This window comes from Phascolarctos cinereus, unplaced genomic scaffold (assembly GCF_003287225.1).
Source record: "Phascolarctos cinereus isolate Bilbo 61053 unplaced genomic scaffold, phaCin_HiC Scaffold_4;HRSCAF=312, whole genome shotgun sequence".
Lineage (NCBI taxonomy): Eukaryota > Metazoa > Chordata > Mammalia > Diprotodontia > Phascolarctidae > Phascolarctos > Phascolarctos cinereus.
This window is the reverse complement of record NW_027555847.1, coordinates 540981612-541003729: the sequence shown is the minus strand read 5'-3', so window position 1 is coordinate 541003729 and position 22118 is coordinate 540981612. Positions and strand designations below refer to the sequence as shown.

Below are 22118 nucleotides of genomic sequence, written 5' to 3'. Positions count from 1 at the left end.
GGGCCACTTGTAAAGAAGAGAATCGAGATTAGGGAGCTTGATGTTGCATGTCATCAGAGCAACCCCTGAGCCTTATGGCTAATGGACAGAGAAGCAGGAATTTCACCAGGATACTGATGTAGTAGAATACAGCAAGGAGAAACCAAGGTCAAATGAGCCTATAGGGAATCAGCCAGTAGCTTGATAATGAGAATCAAGGTTCACAAATGAACCCTCCTTCTAGGATAAGGAAGATAATTACAGATAAAATAAAAGAGCTAATGAAGCAGAAAATATCCTGGAATGGAAACAAGAACATGACACACTTAAAAGACAAACTGATGATGGAGGTCTTACATACCCAGATTTAATATCACAAAGTAACTTTTATCAAAGTTGTCTGGTATTGGACAAAAGATAGAGGAAAAAAAATCAATAAAATAAAATAAATATAACATACATACATCTAAATATACACTAATCATTATACTTGACAAATCTATAGAAATAAAAATTGGGGAAAGGATATATTATTTGACAGAAAAATAGACAGAAAAATTGATTGTCAAAATGATAGGAAAGGAATTTGAACTACATCCTATGTCACATTCACCAGTGATTTCTACAAGTATGAGAGGGCCTTAATAAACATTTTTTAAAAAATTTAAAGAAAGAAAATTTTTAATGGAATGAAATATTTATCTCACTTGTGGAAAGGAGAATTTTTTTTATTTCAACAATTGCAAAGAATTATTTGGGACAAGATGTAATGATCTATGTTAAAATAAAAAGACTGTACAACCAAAAGAAATACTTAAAAGAAAAAGAACAGATTAGGGAAAACATGGTAAACACACAAACCTCATTGATATATAAGGAACAGTTAAAAAGTCACAGTATTAACTTGTAATCCACAATAAATTATTTGTCAAAGAATATAAAGAGACAATTCTCAGGAAATATAAATTTTAAAAGTTATCTAAGAATGCTTATCTTTAATAATAACCAAAGAGGGGCAGCTAAGTGGCGCAGTGGATAGAGCACTGGCCCTGGAGTCAGGATGACCTGAGTTCAAATCCAGGCTCAGATACATAACACTTACTAGTTGTGTGACTCTGGGCAAGTCACTTAACCCCAACTGACTCACAAAAAAAAAAAAAAAGATAAGAATAACCAAAGAGATACAAATTAAAACAACTGTGAGACAGAACCTCTCACCCCCTAAGTTGGTGAAAATAATTAAAACCAGTGGTGGCAGGATATTGGAGAACTTGGACCAATGGTATAACTGCAAACCAGAAGAATTAACTTAGATAACATCACTGGCAATAAATGGCTATGAAAATAGGTTTACCCTTTTATCCAATAATTCCACTGTTAAGAATATATCCTGAAAGTATACAAAGTTACTTCAAAAAAGTTTTATATTCACAGATGTTCACTGAAACATTACCTATCATTACACTCCCTCACCCTCCCAAAAAAGAAAAGAACAAAAACAAGCAAAGTAAATGTCCAATAAAATGGAAATGGCTAAAATCAGTTGTGGCTTCATAATGACTGAATTCTATAAAGCGATTAAGATCAAAATGGGATACAGTGGGAAGAAAACAATGGATTTGGAATTAGAACACCAGGGTTCAAATTCCAATTGTGCCACATAATATCTATTTGACTTTGAGCAAGTCACATAACTTATCTAGGCTTCATTTTTCTCAGCTATAAAATAAGGAGGTTGGATTAAATTAATTTCCAAAGTTTCTTCCAGCTCCAAATCTATAATCCTAGAATACAAAAACATGTGAAATGACCTTAACGAAATAATGTCATGCTAAAAAGCAGAACCACAAGAGAATAAACACTACGATCAGATGAAGGAAAGTAAATAAAAATGAGCAGAAAAAGAATACTGCCATATGAAAAAAAATCATCCCCATCAAATTAAAGCAACTCTGAGGCCAGAATTTGGATGAGCGCCTGGCAAAGTCGATAAAAATGGAAAATAACAAATGCTGGAAAGGCTGTGGGAAAACAGGGACGTTAATGTGGCTAGTGAAGCTATGAATTGGTACCGCCACTCTGGAAAGCAATTTGCTACTATGCCCCAAAAGTTAATAAACTGTGCATACCTCCTGACCCTGGCATAATCATTACTAGACTTACACCTCCCAGCCATCCCAAAAAAATCAAAGAATGAGCAAAAGAACTCAATATTTACAAAAATATTTATGTCAACTCTTTATGGAGAATGGCTGAAAAATTATGGTATATGAATATAATTAAATACTATTTTACCATAAGAAATGGCAAAAGGGACAGTTTTCAGAGAAACCCTGTAAGACTTGTATAAACTGATGCAAAGTCAAGTGAGTAGAACCTCGAGAGCAATTTATATAATGACAACATTATTGTAAAAACTAACAATGCCGAAAAACTATGAATATCTTATCAATGAAATGACTAACCATGATTCAAGAGCACCAATGGTGTTACCCACCTACTAAGAAGTGAATGGAATTAATATGCTAAATGACACATAGCTACACATTTGTAGAAATCTGTTACACCCGGCTTCTGGGGGTGTGGGTTGGGGTGAGGTGGGGAGAAGGTATAGGAGTAAGGCAAAGAAAATACTCATATCTGTAATCTCACCCATGTAGGTGTTCCCACAAATTATTACAAATTACAAGCTATCCATGTATACCTATACCATACACGTATAATCATAATTTCACCTGAAAGATTTACACAACATGCTTGACAGTGGTGGTGAGTGAAGGGGGCAGGGGTATCATTCCTCATTTTCTCTTAATAGCACAAGAATAGCAGTTAAACACATAACCTACTTCTACCTTGCTCTTGCCACACGACTAGTCCATCTTCTCTTCTGATAATGTTTTTCAGATGACATTTTTTTACTCTGCTTTTTCTTTATAGTTTCTTATTTATGGTGCAGCCTACTATATTCCCCGCCCACCCCCATGCCTTTACACTGCCCTCTGAGGAGTCCTCATCACTTAATTATTCAGCAACAGCAGTATTCTATAACATATACCCAAACAATGACAACCAGAAGAATATTGATATTTTAAAAATGAGGTTTTGTTTCTGGGAGAAATTTGAAATTACCAAAGGAGCCTGCAGTTTCCCACAGACAATTCAGTCTGCTGTTCTCCTCTTTATTTAATTTAGGGCCTGACTTACCGTCCATCTGTAATATCTGTCCAAGATTTATATAGTGATTGCATTCATAGTCTTTATAATAGACATTTTTCATTCACTTGTATTTTCCTGCATGGACAATTACATCAAACTATTTTGAGAGTTATGTATCTTTTCCAGGAGGCTCCCTTGCAACCAGCACTATGTCCTACATTGGAAAACTTATCTATCTGGAAAACTTCATTATCCATAGGGAATCCATCTTCAACATTTAATGTGCATTTAGATCCCCTTCATGTCGAATACCTTTGGCAAGTGTCATTTCACCTATTTTACATTTCATCTATTTCTTATAATTAGATGATAATAATGAGAAGAAGTATAATTCATATAGCTTTAAGGTTTGCAAGCACTTTCCTTTTAATATGTCAGGTTTCCCCAGGACTGAGTCTAGTCTATAATATGTGCATGAGTCCAGAGTGGAGGGAGAGGTGGTCCCCAATCCATGCTGCAGGGATTCAATTTTGTGGGTTGGGTTGTTTTGTTTTGGGGTTTTTTTGAGGCAATCAGGGTTAAGTGACTTGCCCAAGGTCACACAGCTGGTTTAAGTGTCTGGGGCTGGATTTGAACTCAGATCCTCCTGACTCCAGGGCCAGTGTTTTATCCACTACACCACCTAGCTGCCCCTACAAGCACTTTCCTTATGGCATCTCACTTGATCCTTGCAGTAACACTGAAAGGCAGGTATTATTATTATCACCATTTTACAGATGAAGACACTGAGGCTGAGAAAAATTAAGTGACTTCCCCAGGATTACACAGTTAGGAAGTATCTTAGGCAGGATTCAACTAAGTTTTTCCTGACTCCAACTACATCATTCTATGTCTGCTATATCACCTAGCTGCTTGAACATCAAGCTTACCTGTTGTTATATCTTTAATAGATTCATATGGTTTTAATGGAAGGTATCTTATTGGAAGATAGATATTAAGGTGATGTTTTCCACTATCTAACCAAATGAATGTTGTTGTTGATTTTTAATTGCAAACAATAAGCACAGTGAATTTTTTCTATAACTTTCAATTATAATACAGTCTACTGTGAAATATCACTTGAAAAACTCTGCCTCTCCCCTACTAATACCACATCAAGGATGTTTTTGATACATGGGTAGATTATTCTTATTTAAAAAAAGACAGAAAATAAACATATGGGATGGTAATTGTTGGTGCTCTCTTCCTCACCTTTGGGGGGAGTATGAATAATATCTAATGTTTTTCCATTTCTTTGATATCCTTCAGATACCTCATGGATCAGTCTTTCCATGTCCTCATAATTTCCAGCACAGATATCTACTTGGTTCAATACTACTTTTCAGTTATCATCATATCCAGGACTGTGATAATAAGAGTCCAAATGTGGTAGGCTCTATTGTATTAATAATGGGGGGAAAGAGAAAAACCTATTTATAAAAATCCTCATCTATCTTATCTATTTTTCTTCTATTATCCTTCTTTCATTTTTGTCCTTTGCTGTCCTCAGGTAAAAGGAAAGGTAAAAGAAAGGAACAAGCATTAAACATGTATTATGTGCCAGGCACTACGCTAAGCCCTTCATAAATATTATGTAATTTGATCCTTATAACAACTCTGGGAGATTGATGTTATTATTATCTCTATTTTACAGTTAAAGAAATTGAGGAAGGTAAAGGTTGAGTGACTTGCCTGGGGTTACCTAGCTAGTAAGTGTTTGAGGACACATTTGAACTCAGGTTTTCCCAACTCCAGGTCCATTCTCTACACTGTCTCACCTCTTCTTTGTGGTTTGGTACTAATTGTGATCACTGTTTTGACAAATTAGTGATCTGACCTCACACAAAGAGCTAACTAAAGAATGCCTCTCATATCAGCAACAAGTTGCTTCCTGTTTGCTAAAATATAACCAATCTCATCTTTTATGCTATTATTTGCTGTTCTCTACACCTAAAATGTTGTAATTCTTTTCTCAAAGGAAGATACTATGATACATAGGCCTGATGCTTTAGGGTAATTTATAAGTCTTTGTTCTCTCTCACTTCTCACGCCTAGATCTTTGGCTTCCGAACTTATCATTCCACCAAAAAAACTCGCTGCAAAGTTGCCAATGATCTCTTTAATTGCCAAACCCAATGGCCTTTTCTCAATTCTCATTCTCCTTGACCTCTCTGCAGCCTTTGACACTGATCATTCCTCTCTACATTTACTCTAGGTTTTTGGAACACTACTCTCTCCAGATTCTTTTCTTCCTTATCTGATCACTCCTCTGTCTCCTTTGTTGGACTCTCCTCCAAATCTTGCCCTCTAATTATAGGTATCCATCAGAGTTCTGTCCTGGGCTCTCTTCTCTTCTCCCTTCTACTTCACTTGGTGATCTCATCAGGACTCATGGATTTAATTACCAACCCTATGGTAACAATTTTCATATTTACCTTTCCTGTCCCAATCTCTCAGCAACTCTACCTCTCAGATATCTCAAACTGGATGTGCTACAGACATCTTAAACTCAATATCTCCAAATCAGAACTCATTATCTTTCCCCTTACAACCTTTCACCTTCCTACCTTCCCTCTTATTGTAGAGGGATCACCATCCTCCCAGTCCTTCAGAATCTCAGCCTAGGAGTCATCTTGGACTCCTCACTATCTCTCACTTTCCATATCCAAGCTGTTGCCAAGGCCTATTGATTTCACTTTTACAACATTTCTCAAACATAGACCCTTCTCTCGTTTGATATTGCTACCACTCTAGTGCAGGCCCTCATCATCTGCTTGGTGGGTCTGCCTGCCTCAAGTCTCTCCCCACTCAAATCCATTTTCCATTCAGCCACTAAAGCAATTTTCCTAAAGTGCACAGTTGATCATGTTACCACCACCATCATCACCCTCCACACATATACTTCATAATCTCTAACAGCTCCCTATTGCCTTCAGAAGCAAATACAAAATGCTGTTTGGCATTCAGAACCTTTCATTACCTAGCCCCTCCCCCCATCTTCAAGTCTTCTTACATCCCACTCCTCAACACATATATGCTCTTTGATCCAGTGACACTGGGTTCCTGACTGTTCCATGAATAAGATACTCTATCTCTCAGCTCTAGGTATTTTCTCTGATGACATGTCCCTGCCCCCATCCCTGGAACACTTTCCCTCCTCTGCTCTGACTGCTGACCTCCTTGGCTTCCTTTAAGTCCCAACTAAAAGCTCACCTGCTGTAGGAAACTTTCCATAACCTCTCTTACTTTTAGTGCTTTCCCTCTTTTAATTATTTCCTATTTGTCCTGTATATAGCTTGCTTTGTATATATCTGTTTACATGTTGTCTCTTCCATCAGATTGTAAATTCCATAAGGGAAGGGACTGTTTTTCCCTCTTTGTATCCCCAGGGCTTAGCATAGTGCCTGGAACATAGTAGGCACTTAATGTTTCCTGATTGATTTTTGCTGTTCCTTCCTATTCCAACTTTGCATTGAAATGAGCAATTATCAAAGTACATGCTTATTTAAATTAATAAATTGAGGTTCTTTGAATTTTAATACATTTTCATTCTCTTCCAAAGACATGGGAACATAAGGCACAACTACGCAAGGTCCTAAGCACTGTGATAATGGACAACCTGATGTTCTCTGAAACTGAATTTCTTATTGTCTTAGGGCACACACACACACACACACAAATAACTCAATCATTTTCTTAATTTGACTGACTCCCTAACAAGAACCTGTGGATCAACTTCCAATTTAGCTGCAACTCTTATCTTTCTTCTCATTTAATTTACAGTAAGAATGTCAAGATTGGTAGGATTCAGTTCTTCTAATAGTATGGACACCTGTTGTTTAATGGATAAAGGTCTCTTGAGCATTTGGAGTATCAACAGCTAAATGAAAGTTTGAAGACAGTCTAAAAACTCTATGATTCTTAGCATTCCCATTCTATTCTTTTATTCTGCCACTGTCTCTGCAGAAGTGAAAGAGGGACATATAATACTGGTGCCCACTTTGTATTTTTATCTCATAACATGTAATCATCAAAGCATTTATTGGCAAATAGTGACCCTACAGGTAATATACCTCTCTCTACACTGCTAAACTGGTCCTTTGAAGCCAGATTCTATCTGATCCCAAGAACATACATGAAGCCTTCCCAACATGTCAGAATCTGCCTGTACTCTGCAGGCATACCTTTCCAAATTCCAGGGTCAAGATCCATGTCACCATGAAGAATCAGAGTAGGTCTTTGGGGAAGGCAAGAAAATTAATTTAAATGTAAATAATTATTGAGCATAGTTATTTTTTTTATTAATGTTTGATGCTAAATTTCTAATGAAACATTTAATTTAAATTATATATCTTTCTTCCCTGTTAGCCTTGTGTTTTTGTCTTCTTAGACAGCTATCAGAAAAAGAAGCTATTTCAGATGCAAGAAACACAAAACTACATGAGTCCACGGAGTAAAGATCAAAATATTAAATATCCATAAAGATGGCTAGTTTTTGCTAAATTTTTTTTTCATGTTAGTCTCTGTTATGAGGGAGAATGTAAATGACAGGAGATTGAGAAATGTAGACGTTATATGAAAATTAAAGATAGCTATAAAATTTAGAAATAGAGAAATATACACAGGGGATGAGGTAAGGTGATCCTGAAAACTAATTTTCAGCAGTATTTTCACTTGGAGATGGAATTTAATAACAATACTATCCCATATCCATGCAGAGCTTTAAAGTTAACAATGTTCTCATAACAGTCCTGTGAAGAAGGTAGTTGGCTCTTTTTTATACCCTTTTTATTAATAAGAAAATTGAAGCTTAAAGAGATTAAGTCATTTGCCCAAGGCCTTAAGTGCTAATAAGTGTCAGCACTAAGACTCAACTTTTGACTTCGAGATTCTTTCCATTATAATATATTACCATCTTGTATCAACAATTTCATTAAAATAGGTCAGAGCAACATTATGTGCATTATTATCATACAACATTAACTGGTTCAGAGGTGCTTATCACAATGTAAGACCCAGTGGGAGCCTGCAATTATTTTATTTATTTATTTATTACCTGTAGATAATAAAAATGTAATATATAAGGGTCCTTTTGCATATCCATCTAATTATTTTTACCAAGTCCCCAATTTAGATGTCAATGATCATTATCTGGCTCGTGAGAAACCCTAAAAACCAATCATTGTAAAATGACTACTAGCGTCTATTGTTTGAAGGTTCAGAAAACCACAAAGTAGGACTCTCCATCCCACAATCACCTAATCAGTCAATCAACAAACATTTATTAAGTTCTTAGTATGTGCCAGGTACCGTCAGATGCTAGTGATACAAATTCAAAAGTGAGGGAGTACCTGCCCTCAGGGAATTTATATTCAACATAGGAAACAACATACTAACAGATAAGAAAATAAAGAACACATGCAAAATAAATACAAAATGTTGGGTGTGGGGGTCAGGAAAAGCTTCTTAAAAGAAAGGGCAAAGCCATGTCAACAGGATGTGGAACATCACATATGAACAACAAGAAGGCCAGTTCAGCTGGAGCAGGGAGTACTTAATATGGAAGAAATATGTAATCAGCCTAAAGAAAATAAGCTGGAGCCAGAACATGAGGAATTTTAGATGGCAGAGAAATTTGTATTTCATTGCATAAGTATTAGGGAGCCAATGAATCATAGTAAGAAGAAGTGAACTGTCTGATCTAATGCAAATATAAACATTTTGAATGTATAAGCTCAGCTCATTATATATTACAAAATTAAGCAAAGTTTAAAAGAAACATCAAAAATTGTCGTAAAATTAAATTTTTAAAAAGCCGTTATTTCTTTTAAAAGACCTACTTAATCAATACACACTGACCTTGAGATAATCCCGTTGACTCATAAGACTGCTGTGGGATAGTTTGCTGTTCAAACTGACTGATGTTATCTTGGAGAGTATGTTCAGAAGTCACAAACCTATCTAAATACAAGAACATAGATACAAAGAAAAATTTAATGATTTAGGCAAGTATAACAGATTTTACCATTTGCTAATACAAAAACAAAGTTTTAATATTTAATCTGAAAATTAAAACTGCTTAATCTCAAAAAATAGCTTCAGAAACACTTTCATCTTAGTTATAAAGCCTGTGTAAGCAATACTTTAAAAAAAATTAAAGATCAGCTGAGGGAATTTTAGTATTTATATCTTATCAAGCCTCCTCAACAAAATCCAGTCATTTGGAAGAGATATATAATAATACATAATACACATGAATAGGTAATAATATATAATATGTATATGTATATGAACACATGTATCTTGGACAGACACTGCACAGAGATAATAAATTAGGTACACAGTGAATATAAGAAGAGATGGTACAGAAATGCATTTCAGAAATCTAAGCAGTGATTTAAAACAGGCTCAAATTCTCGAATACTACAGAAGTGAATGTTTTTAACCCTAAGTTACACATACATTTTCATGTTTGTTAAAATATAATTTCTTTCATTCTGTATGGTGTTATTTGGGATCTGAGATATCCAATGCCTACTGATTTTCTGACACTTTTTCAATGAAAATATACATGACACTGAGGTAGGAGGTTCTGTTTTCTACAAAATTTCTGCCTTTCTCATTCCTTATTCTTGAATCATGTTTTCTCATATATTTCTTTCTACCCAAGCAGTTTTTTTGGAAGTAGCCAAGTTTCACTACAGATTGATTTAAAAGTGAGGGCAGGCCTATTAGTTTATCTCTTATTTCATCCTCAAGAAACAATGTTGCTGCAATTAGGCATAATTATTTTCATGTGAGGGTTTTGTTTTGGTTTTTTTTGTTTTTTGTTTTTTGGTTTTTTTTTTTTGCAAATGCTTATTACTATTGGTGCCTTTGGTTTGATCATAAACCTGTTCCACCAACTTCTTTCTTTGCCTCTTCAACATGCTGCTATGGAGTTATTCTTCTACTTAAGAAACAACTTACATCTTTCTTCTGGTGATGAATTCCAAAATTATATACCCAGCTCTAGTTGTTTCACAAATGATCCCCTCCAACTACAATACCACATCACCAACTATTACTATCACAGCAACATCACAAATATAAGAGAATTAATCTTTTCTCCAAAACTCATCTCTTTTTCTGGCTTAATTTTTTTTTTGAGGAAGCCAATAGGAGTTATCCTTGATTCATTCTTCCACACTGCCTATACTTCCTTATCTAATCAGATGCCAAGTCTCATTGATTCTCTCTCCAACACATCTCTTTCTTTCACTCAGTCACCAGGAAGCTTTATGCCTTCAATACCTCTCATTGCATATGCTTGACCATGTCATTCATGTTATCAAAATTAGCCTACTTGCTATTCCTCTTACATAACATTCCACTCCTGTGTCAATTCTTTCGCACATACTTTCTCATGTCTGGAACATACTATCTTCATTCTTCTACTAATTCTCTCAGAGACAGCCATCTCCAGTCATCCTGATCTATAATCTTGCCACTGGAACAAAATGGTTCCAGAGGACAAAGTAAGGCTGGTGGCTTGCACAGCCCTCTCTCACTTAATTCATTTGCAAGTCACAGCATCACCTTCCTGATACCATGGTTCTCTTTGAGAACAAAGGACCAACAACAATTCTCTCAGAATTACTACCTTCTTTCAAAGGTCGACTCAAGTATCATTTCCTATATGAAGTCTTTTGCTGAATATTTTTTTAAATCTCTGGTGCTAGGGAAGGCTTATTAAATGGTAGAAGGGAGAAACATATTTTTAAAGTGATATAATAACAAAAGGCATGCATAAACTCCAAAAAATCATGGGGTACAGAAAATGTAAATAGTGTCTTCAAAAGTTCAAAAATGAGGTGTCAACAAAATTCTATTGGAATATTTTCTTAAAGACATTATCAGTAATACACATAACCCGAAAAGAAATCAAATTGTAGAGGATGGAAAACCTGTCATAGCAATTAGATGACATATCCAGCTAAGTACTTTGTCAGGAAACTCAGAAATCTTCCTGAAAGTAACATTCTATAAGCCAATTCAATTCAACAGATATTTATAGAACCACCTTATATCCAGCACTATACTATGCAATATAAGGATAAAAAGGAAGTATAAATACAGTCCCCATCCTAAAAGTTTTATATAATCACTGGGAAACAAGTGGAATCTATAGTTAGTATTAGTTTTCTATTTATACTTATATTATTATTCCTTTCTAAGGGGTCAATTTTTAGAGATGCAGCCAGTATTCAAGGGAGAAGCTAGTTAGCCAACAACTGTGTATGACTGGCTATACATGACTGTCAACATATAATCAAAATGCAAGACAAGTAAGTGACGCCGTCAAGAGATTACAAAAATGAAGAATTCAATGTGGACCAGAGCAGTCTAGGACAACTTCTTCATTCCATATACAATAAAAATACATTTTTAACATTCAGAAAGTTACCTTCATCTGTCTCCAAAGGTTGGTCTGTCAACTGTTGTCCAAGTCCTGTTTCTTCTGCACCTACTACATGTTGCTGGTCCAATTCCAAAATGGCTTCATGGTCAGTAGTGACAGCTTCACTTTGCTGCAGTTCATCACTTTCAACTTCTACTTGCATCTGAGTAGAAACATGAATGGTCTGCTGATCTACTGTGGTATCATCTATAGAAGCAGCTTGTTGGTGCTGTTGTAACTGCTGAGCAAGTTCATATCTTTAAAAAAATAAATAAAACAAAACAATTGCCAGAAGTTCTTATAATTATCTTTAAAGAAAATCATTTAGAAAACTATTTTATGAACTAGCATAACATTTTATTTTTATCCTCCTCTTCTACTGACCTTCTCTTTTCCCACCTCATAAAGTATCCCTCATTACAACATTACTAAAATATGATAAAAAGAGCAATAGCTTTGGGGTATACCTGAGATTTAATCCTAACCTTGCAACTTACTATCTAAGTGATCTGTCCAAATTTGTTTAACATCTCCAGCCTCGGTTTCTTCATCTGTTAAATGACAGATAAGACTATATAATTATTGCAATTCGAAACCCTTTGATTTTATGGTTATTTACTATTTTAAGAGAAGTTTACCTCACTATTTAAAAATTTCTTTCTTGTTGAAAAGAATGAATTTGGTACTCTTAAAAAAAAAAGATTTGTGGAACAGATTAAATATCCATCATAAAGAAGTGACTGAAGAGGGAAAGAAACAAGCATTTATTAATGGCCTACTATGTGCCAGGCACCATGCTGAGTGCTTTACACATATTAATATTTTCATTTGATCCTCACAACAACTCTGTGAGGCAGATGATGTTTTGATTAGACAGCTGATGAAACTGAGACACATAGAGGTTAAATGGCTTGTAATGTCTGAGGATGAATTTGAACTCAGGTCTTCCTGACTCCAGGCCTATTCACTGAGCCACATAGCTGCTTCAATAAACAAATTCGTACAGTGTTCAATTAAATCCAAAGACCCAATTACTGGGTTAAGTTCTCACAATTCAATAAGAACTTCAGATAACACTGTAAAGTAGTCTGGCAGAAATTACATTAAGAATAACACTGCACGTGACTCTGACAAAGGCTTCATTTCTAAAATACATAGGGAACTAAGTCAAATTTATAAGAATACAAGTCATTCCCCAATTGATAGATGGTCAAAGGACATGAACAAGCAGTTTTCAGATGAAGAAATTAAAGCTATCTATAGTCATATGAAAAAATGCTCTAAATAACTATTGATAAGAGAAATGCAAATCAAAACAACTCTGAGGTACCACATTACACCCATCAGATTGGCTAACATGACAAAACAGGACAACGATAAATGTTGGAGATGCAGGAAAATTGGAAATGAATGCATTGTTGGAGGAGTTATAAAATGATCCAACTATTTTGGAGAGCAATTTGGAACTATGCCCAAAGGGCTATAAAATTGTGCATACCCTTTGACCCAGCAATAGCACTTCTAGATGCTATTGATACTTCTAATATCAATAGATACTAGATACTTCTAGTATCCCAAAGATAGAAAATAGATACTTCTAGTATCCCAAAGAGATCATACAAATGGGACCGACATGTACAAAATATTTATAGCAGCTCTTTCTGTGGTGGCAAAGAACTGGAAATTGAGGGGATGCCCATCAATTGGGGAATGGCTGAACAAGCTGTGATATATGAATGTAATGGAATACTATTGTGCTATAAGAAATAATGAGCAGATGGACTTCAGAAAAACCTGGAAAGACTTGTATGGACTGATGCTGAGTGAAGTGAGCAGAGCCAGGAGAACACTGTACACAGTAACAGCCACATTGTGCTATGACTAACTTTGACAGACTTAGCTATTCTCAGCAATGCAAACATCTAAGACATCTCCAAAAGAATCATGATGGAAAACGCTATCCATATCCAGAGAAAGAACTATGGAGTCTGAATGCAGATTAAAGCATACTATTTGTTCTTTTTTTTTTTTTGTTTCTTCTTTCTTGTGGTTCCTACATTTGGTTCTAATTCTTCTTTACAACATGACTAATGTGAAAATACATCTAATAGGAATGTACATGTAGAGTGTGTATTAGATTGCAAGCAGTCTTGAGGAGAGGAGGGAGGGGGAGAAAATTTAAAATTCAAAAGCTTATGGAAGTGAATGCTGAAAACTAAAAATAAATTAATTAAATAAATAAATTTTGAAAAGAATAATACTGCACGTAGTGGGGTTTGAGGCTCAAATGAGATAACTTACACAAGGTACTTCGTAAAACTTAAAGTGCTATAGAAATGCCTATTATTTTAAACTATTATTCTGTGGTCACTTGTCCTCCAGTCAGGTGATGACTTCATTTCCAGAGCCTTCAACTGTACCCCTACTGAAGCCAAGTAATGTTGATAAAACAATATAATAGTTTGCTGGTAAATTACTAACAACTGGGTAAAAAATGTATGCACACACTTTCAAATTTAATCTGCATTATTAACACTAAGGTTAGACAATCAACAAAACAATAAATCATGTCCTGATATGTACTAAGTGCCAATGTCTGAGGTATAAATGATCACGCTGAAAATTTAATGAGAAACAGTTGGGAGATGGCTCCAGCACACTCCTGACTATTTGTTGTTTCAGTCATATTTGACTCTTCAACCCATTTGGGGTTTTCTTGTCTTTTTTTTTTTTAAGGCAATTAGGGTTAAGTGACTTGCCCTGGGTCACATAGTGTCAAGTGTCTAGTTTGAGACCGGATTTGAACTCAGGTCCTCCTGACTCTAAGGCCAGTGCTCTTATCCAGTGCTCCACCTAGTTGTCCCCCATTTGGGGTTTTCTTAACAAAGATACTGGAGTGGTTTCCCATTTCCTTTTCCAGCTCATTTTCCAGATGAGGAAACTGAGGCAAAAAGCGTTAAGTCGCCCAGGGTCACACAGCTAGTAAGTGTCTGAGACCTTATTTGAACTCATTTAGATGAGTTTTTCAGCCTAAGGCCCATCACTCTATCCACTGCACCACCTAGCTGCCCCTATACTGCTGCTTAAAAACAACTATCATGCCTCTCTAAGTCTTCTATCTCTAAGCTAAACTAGTTCCTTCAACCAACTTTCATATGCCCTAGGCTACCTTCCTCTCGCCATCTTAGCTGCCCTTCTCTATACAGGTTCCGATATGTGCCTCATTTTTGGAAAGACATTCACAAGCTGCAATTTATCTAGCTATTCCCCAATGAACAAATGACTACTTTATTTCCAGTTCTCTGCTACCACAAAAAAGTGCTGTTACAAACATTTTTGTGTATATAGAACCTTTCTATTCTACTATTTCCCTATATATTATACACACACACACACACACACACACACACACACACACACACACACACACACACACACACTATTATTCCTACTATACTAATATACTACTATACTACTATTCCCCTGTACCCCTATACCTGACCCTATACTACACGGCAAAATAAACTTTCAAATGGCCTAGCTATAAAAGGTAAACACATTAAATAAGTAAAGGGATTTCATAACTATGATTAAGCAAAGAGTTCTGGACCATGGATAGAGAAGATCGGAAGACTAAACAGTCAGTTTTGATTACATAAAACTGAACAGCTTTTACACATAAAAAAAAAAGATCAATGCAGTTAAATTAGAAGAAACACAATTAACTGGGGAAAAATCTTTGCAGCAAGTTTCTCTGACAAAAATCTGATAGCAATATATATGTAAATGTTCAAATATAGAAGAACAAAAGCTGTTACTTAATAGATAAATGGTCAACCAATACGTATAATCAGCTATCAAGGGAAAAAATCCAATTTATCAACAATCATATGGGGAAATGCTCCAAATTACTAAAAATAAGAGAAATGCAAATTAAAATAATTCTGAGGTTCTACCTCACACCTTTAGATTGGCAGAGTTGACAAAGACAGAAAATGAGAACAGCAGGAGGAGTTGCAGGAGGTGAGGCACATTAATTATTGTTGATGGTGCTGTTAATTCATCTGGCCATTCTGGAAAGCAATTTGAAATTATGCATAGAAAGTAACTAAACTTTGCATACTCTTTGACTTAGTAATGACCCCGGAGACAATAGGCTCAAAAGACATCAGAGAGAAATTGCTGATATGAATAAAAATATTAATAGTAGAACTTTTTAATTATAGCAAAGAACTGGAAATTAAGGTGATGCCTATCAATTCGGGAATAGCCAGACAGATTACAGAATACAGTTACAATGGAATATTATATATATCACAAGAAATGATAAAAGGGATAATCAGGGAAGACTTGCTAAAACTGAGTGAAATAAACAGAATAAGATGAAGAATTTATTATAAACCCAACAACCAACTTTTAAAAACTTGGGAACTCTGAACAATGCAATAATCATTCATGACTCCAAAGGACCAAATGAGCAACCAAGCTACCTAAAATAGAGGTGATGGATACAAAGTACAGAATGCAAAATATTTTTTAAGACATGGTCAGTGTGGGAATTCATTTTATTTGACTACATTTGTCACAAAAGAAGGCTTTTGTATAATTTGGGAGTGGAGGTGTGATGGAGGAGACATGGAGGTGATCTTGACATGAAAAAAGAGAAAAGGGTCACTGAAACATTTTGAGAAAAATGCACAGAAGAGAACTGAAGAAGGGTCAAAAGGGCAGACTGCAGGATAACTTTGGAAGTAAAGCATTGAATTTATCATGTACTTTTAAAAAAAGCCATATAAAATTGGTATTTGCAGTGTTATATAAAATCCTTTTTCCCCATGTGGAAATATTAATATATTAGTATTTGTCAAGTTTAGAGTAACAAATTTTATTTTTTAATTTTAAACTTAAAAAACACTGGTATTTGAGAATGGATTTGTATTTCTGAGCCATAGCTTAAAATACAGAAAAGAAATTCTTCAACAAGAACAGAATGCCTCTGTCAAGTGATTTAAGAAGGTCATTGCCTAGAAATCTCACAAATCTAGTTAAAATAGCTTTAAACAGTAAATTATAGGGGATTGAAAAAGACTGACACCTACTGACACCTATATTGACATATAGGCACCAATACAGATACACTAGACTCTAGTGACTAGAGAGTAGGTGTAATGTAGCAATAAGAAGAATAGTAATAGACACTAATAAACTCATAGAAGGCCAAACCCAAGAAAGGAGCTATTTAAAACAAATGTCCTGAGATACTTTAACACAAATGCACAAAGTATGCATACCTGCAAGGTAAAGTAGAGGTCCTAATGTGCAGAGTGAAATTTGACTTCACAGATGTCACTACGTCTTAATGAGATGAGATTAATGACTAGACTATGGTTCTAGAAGGTTACAGCGAATTCAAAAGAAATAATTCATACTAAAAAAACTGGGAAATTTATTGAACTACACACTCAACATGTTAAACAATGTGATGTGGGAGCCAAAAATGTTCACAATCACAGAGATAATGTTTCAGAGGTAAAAATTTAAATATCTTGAATCCAAAGCTGGCCCACTATCAAAACCACATACTATGTCAATATATGAACTGTTTTTTACATGGAAAAATGAAGTGCTGGATGTAGAAATCCTTAAGATTAAAAGTAACACCAAAAAATCATATAGTACCTACCTATGTGTCTTCATGTGTTTTTTACAATTTAATGAGGTCTTAAATGTTTTTTGACAATAAGGACACATATAAGGTCGAAGATCATTATGAATGCCCATATGTCTCCTTAGGCTACCACCAGTAGTAAAAGCTCCATTACATATAAGACACTTGAAAGCTTTCAGCCCAGTATGTGTTCGGATATGTGCTTTCAGCACTCCTGCAGACACAAAACCTCTTCCACATTGAGAACACTTAAAAGGTTTCTCACCAGTATGTGATCTAAGGAGAGGGGGAAAGAATGAGTAATAATATCTTGAATTAGTACAGTATCCTAAAATTTGCAAAGCACTTTTTATATATTATCTCAAAGATCCTCACAGTAAGCCTGTACCACAGGAAAGGTAGATATTACTCTTCTATTATGAACTCAGAGAGAAGTTCACTGATTTGCCAAACACAATACATACACTAAGTAACAGAGCAAGGGCTAGAATCAGATTCTCGGATTATAAATTCAGTGTTCTTCCTATAGTACTTCTCATAATTAAGTTTCTATTTCTTCAGTATTATTAGTTATATAAGAACAAGTCTGAAAAGTACTAAAAAAAAATAATTCCAGGATAATAGAAGTTATCATACACTAAAGTCCTACCATAATACCTAATCATAGCACAGAAGTTACCCATGGCTCTCTAAAAGACTATGTCAACAGAATATAAAGTCTAATACCTCCTACCAAGTTAAAATGTCATTAATTATGGTATTGTTGATGAATTAAATGTTTAAATTTTATGATCAGCCCAGATAAGTTTGGAGAGGTTCATTACGAGAAGGCTAGTCATCAGGTGATAATTTCCATGTAAGCCAGAGAAATTTACAAAGTCTGTCAGTTAAGGCATAAAGGGATTATGATCTACACTGCTGGAGGAAAAATCCACAACCAATAAAGTCATGGATCCTGGAAATGTTGAAGTATTTCTATTAATACCGATGATTAGAATAATTATTGATGCTTATTATATGATATTCTCTATAATCTCCACAAAGTCAGGGATAAAAAGAAATAGGGCAAAAGAAATCCACTCATGTAAGGAGTCAGGAGATAAATCCAAATTAAGTAACCCAATCATAAATTATTCTAGACCAAATGAGAAATTTTGAGCATCCCAAATCAGCTTCACTCTCTTCAATGCCATAAATTCTATCAAGGCATTTCCATTAGTTACTAGGCCACTAAATCATACCAAACTCTACCTTTTTAAAATGAACTCATTTGCACAGCATGATGTAGTGTGCAAATATTTTTCTCAAAATAACACTAATATGAGATAATTAGTACAAAAGTTATTTTCATTTTACAAATGAACAAACTGAGATTCCGAGACATTAAATGACTTAAGCTCCGATCACATAACCAGTGTCTGCAATGCAAATCCAGTTATCTCATCTCCATATCTAGCACTTCTTACCCTACTTTACCATAATAATACTCTCCCAAGCAGATGATATTAACAGCTTGTACATTTTCAAGTTTACATTATCACATTTGATCCACATGAAAATCCTAAAAGGTTACTGAACTTTCATTTAAATTCATTATATGTTATCTTACCTGATATGCTGTTTAAGGTGGCAAGATTTTTTATAAGCTCGATGACAGTAAAAACATTTGTATGGTCTATCTGCTTCGTTGACAAAATTATTATTAAAGTAATTTTGAAAAAACTGGCTGTTTCTTGGGATTGGCTGAATAAGACCTAAAAATCAAAAGAAATGCTATGTTTACTGTTAAAGTTATTTTTAAAGCTTAATTACGTTATAATTTAACTATTCATAAGAAACTATGTTCCTGAAAAGCTATGATTAGATAGCATTTCTATAAAGTAAACCTCACTTTAAAAACAAAAGAGTGAATAAATGCAAAAAACCAATAAGTGAAAATGTATGAATTTGTAAAGTGAATGACACTCCAAATTCAAATTTTATTAACCCTTTTTCCTTTTAGCCCTGTGCCGTTAGGAAAACAACAACAACAACAACAAACATTTAAAGAAAATGATTGCCTTATTCTAAAGGTCAAAATGTGAAGTCAGAATAAAACATCAACACCCTACCAACACAGTTTTCTGACACAGAAGTTTAATTATGTAATGCTATTTTATGCATCATGGATTTATGCAAAATTTATGCATCATGGATTTCAATATCTTTTGCTACTAGTTGTAAATAACGTATTATTATCTATTATAAACAATTCTTTCAAACTTTATTCTAGATTTGTTATTATATTTATTTTTTCACAGAAATTTCTCAGAAACCTATAAATTATTTACTAAAAACCATTTATGCATGTATGACTATCTCCTATGGGAAGTTACAAAAGAAAATAAATGAAAACATTTTATATTATTATTTGCTGAAAACAGCAATCAAAACAGATAAATGCTTTTTTGGCCATTACTAAGTTTAGAAAATTACACTTAAATAATTCAGTCCTTTAGGATATGTCTAAGTGATGGCACTTTCCATTTGAGGTGGAACACGGAATTATCAGTTTCTTTTCATTAAAAGTAATACTATTACATTTAAAAAACCCTGATGATTAAAAGAAGGTAAAATAAAAAATTTTTAAACTATCAAAACTACTTCAAGCAGGTAATTTTTTTTTCACTGAGTTGTAGGTTATCTTCAAAAGACTAAGCAGTTAAGACTGGGGAAATGAAGCCTTTCAAAACTCAAAGAATGAGTTTCACAAATTCAACAAAGTTGAAACTATGATTCAGTTTAAGTCATGTAACAGTCATTTTTAAAAAGACATGAATGTTCATGTGGTTATCCTACAAATATTCTTTAGAGATGGGGTCTTAACCTGGTATCCATTAACTTTTGTTTGTTTGGGTGTTTTGCTTTTTGGTGAGGCAATCGGGGCTAAGTGACTTGCCCGGGGTCACATAGCTAGTAAGTGTCAGGTGTTTGAGGCTGATTTGAACTCAGGTCCTGACTCCAAGGCTGGAGCTCTATCCACTGCACCACCTAGCTGCCCCATGATAACTGTATTTCAACATAATTAGTTTCCTTTGTAATTCTATGCATTTTTACTTTATGCACTTAAAAACATTATTCTGAGAAGGGGTCAGGAGGCTTCATTATATTGCCAAAGAGGTCCATGACACAAAAAAGTTTAGTAACATTTGCTTCGGAGAATTTAGTACCTACTTTATAATTTTTTTAAAAAGCAAAATGTACTTGTTTAATATTAAAAGGCATAGATATTACAGGCATGAAAGACACCTTCTTTAATAGGATAAGAAATATTTAATACCTAGAACAAGTAAAGTGAAGACCTAGATTTCCTACAAAAAGTAAAATGGGAAAAGAAAGGATGTCAACTATACCCACTATTATTAAACATATTTCCAGAACTACCAAACATAAGGATAAGACAAGATATAGAAATTCAAGATGTAAATATCAGAAATGAAAAAAGTTATTCCTATATTCAGATGACACACAGTAGACATAAATAGTTATTTAGAAAATCCTAGATAACTAGGATGATTAATAGCTTCAATAAAGCAGAAGAATAAATAGATCAACCAATCAACAAGTATAAAAAGCCCCTAATATGTGCCAGGCACTGTTGCTAGGCTCTAAGGAAACAAAGACAAAAATGAAAAACCCCTGCCCTCAATCAAGAAATTTACATTCTATCAGAAGAGACAGCCAAATGTAGATATATAAATATATGTACAATATGTACAAATTATACAATTCTGTACAAATGTGTACAAAATAAATGGAAGGTAATTTTGTCAAAGAGAGCACTAGCATTTGGTATGATATTTGTGACATCTACAATGTATTTAAATGTACTGAAATGCAATTGGAACCATCAAGAAGAGCAAACATTTGCATAGTTTTAAGTGCATCGAATTGTATTTTAATTGTTCAAATTTGATAACCCTATTTGTCATATATGATTACTCTAATAACCCAAATATTTAAATAGAGTGTTCCACTCTAACCATGGCAAGTAAGAAGTTATTGTATAGTATAACTTTGTTACCAGGAACAAATTCCACTACAAGAAGCTAAAAATTCACTGAAATAAGGTTTGTTATCATAACCCCCTGAAAACAAGGACAAGATTCTAAGAAACACGGTGTTAGCATGGCCCAAAGTCTAAAGACGCTCCTTCCAGTAGCATGGTCCTCAATTTTTTAATCCTTGAGAAAGCAGAGTAATATCTCTGATCTTTTTCCTAAGTCCTAAATAAAATAAATACTGTAAAGATCGTGATAGGCATTGAAAATGTCCTTTTTGACAATGGTAAGACAGACTGACAACAGGAAAAGGCCAACACTTTGAACTCCCCAGTCTCATTCTAAGAATTGCTTGCATCTCTGGAGCCAAACTAGGAAACCAAATGTGAAATAATACACCCTATGACTATAAATTTCCAGGTTGGTCTACTCCAGATAGGCTTATATTCTCAGTCTAGGAAGCATACAGAGTAATTTAAAGGTCGCTTCCCAGTCTTACCTGGAGTCACATGAGGTTCCCAGGATCCCTAAGACAAGAAATTCACTGAATATCCCCCAGGGCATTGTCGGTATACAGGAGAGTACTCAAAAGTATTAAAATGATGCTAAAATTCCTGAGCACCATAAAACTATTTTTTATCCATGAATTCAATTCAATAGTATTTATTAAGTGCCAATTAAATGAAAGACGCTGTGCTGGACACTAAGAATTCAAACACAAAAATGAAACAAGCTCCTGTCCCTGAAAATCTTAGAAATTACCAAGGCAGGTGGAAAGAGGAAGTTCAACTTGAAA

The 22118-nt window shown here is 34.5% G+C and overlaps 1 protein-coding gene across 6 annotated transcripts in view; it reads right to left on the bottom strand.

Annotated features, from left to right (window-relative positions):
- Positions 1 to 22118, bottom strand: part of ZNF236 (zinc finger protein 236) — a 221866-nt gene that overhangs the window by 88413 nt on the left and 111335 nt on the right. For all 6 annotated transcript variants that reach the window (XR_013486249.1, XM_020986931.2, XM_078153550.1 and 3 more), the window contains 4 exons: positions 18892 to 19036; positions 17298 to 17558; positions 11621 to 11871; positions 9034 to 9135 (listed from right to left, as the gene is read on the bottom strand). Coding sequence is in view for 5 of the 6 variants with exons in the window: in XM_020986931.2 (XP_020842590.1) it covers positions 9034 to 9135; positions 11621 to 11871; positions 17298 to 17558; positions 18892 to 19036 (759 nt within the window). In the remaining variant the exon portion in view is untranslated. The remainder of the gene's footprint in view (positions 1 to 9033; positions 9136 to 11620; positions 11872 to 17297; positions 17559 to 18891; positions 19037 to 22118) is intronic.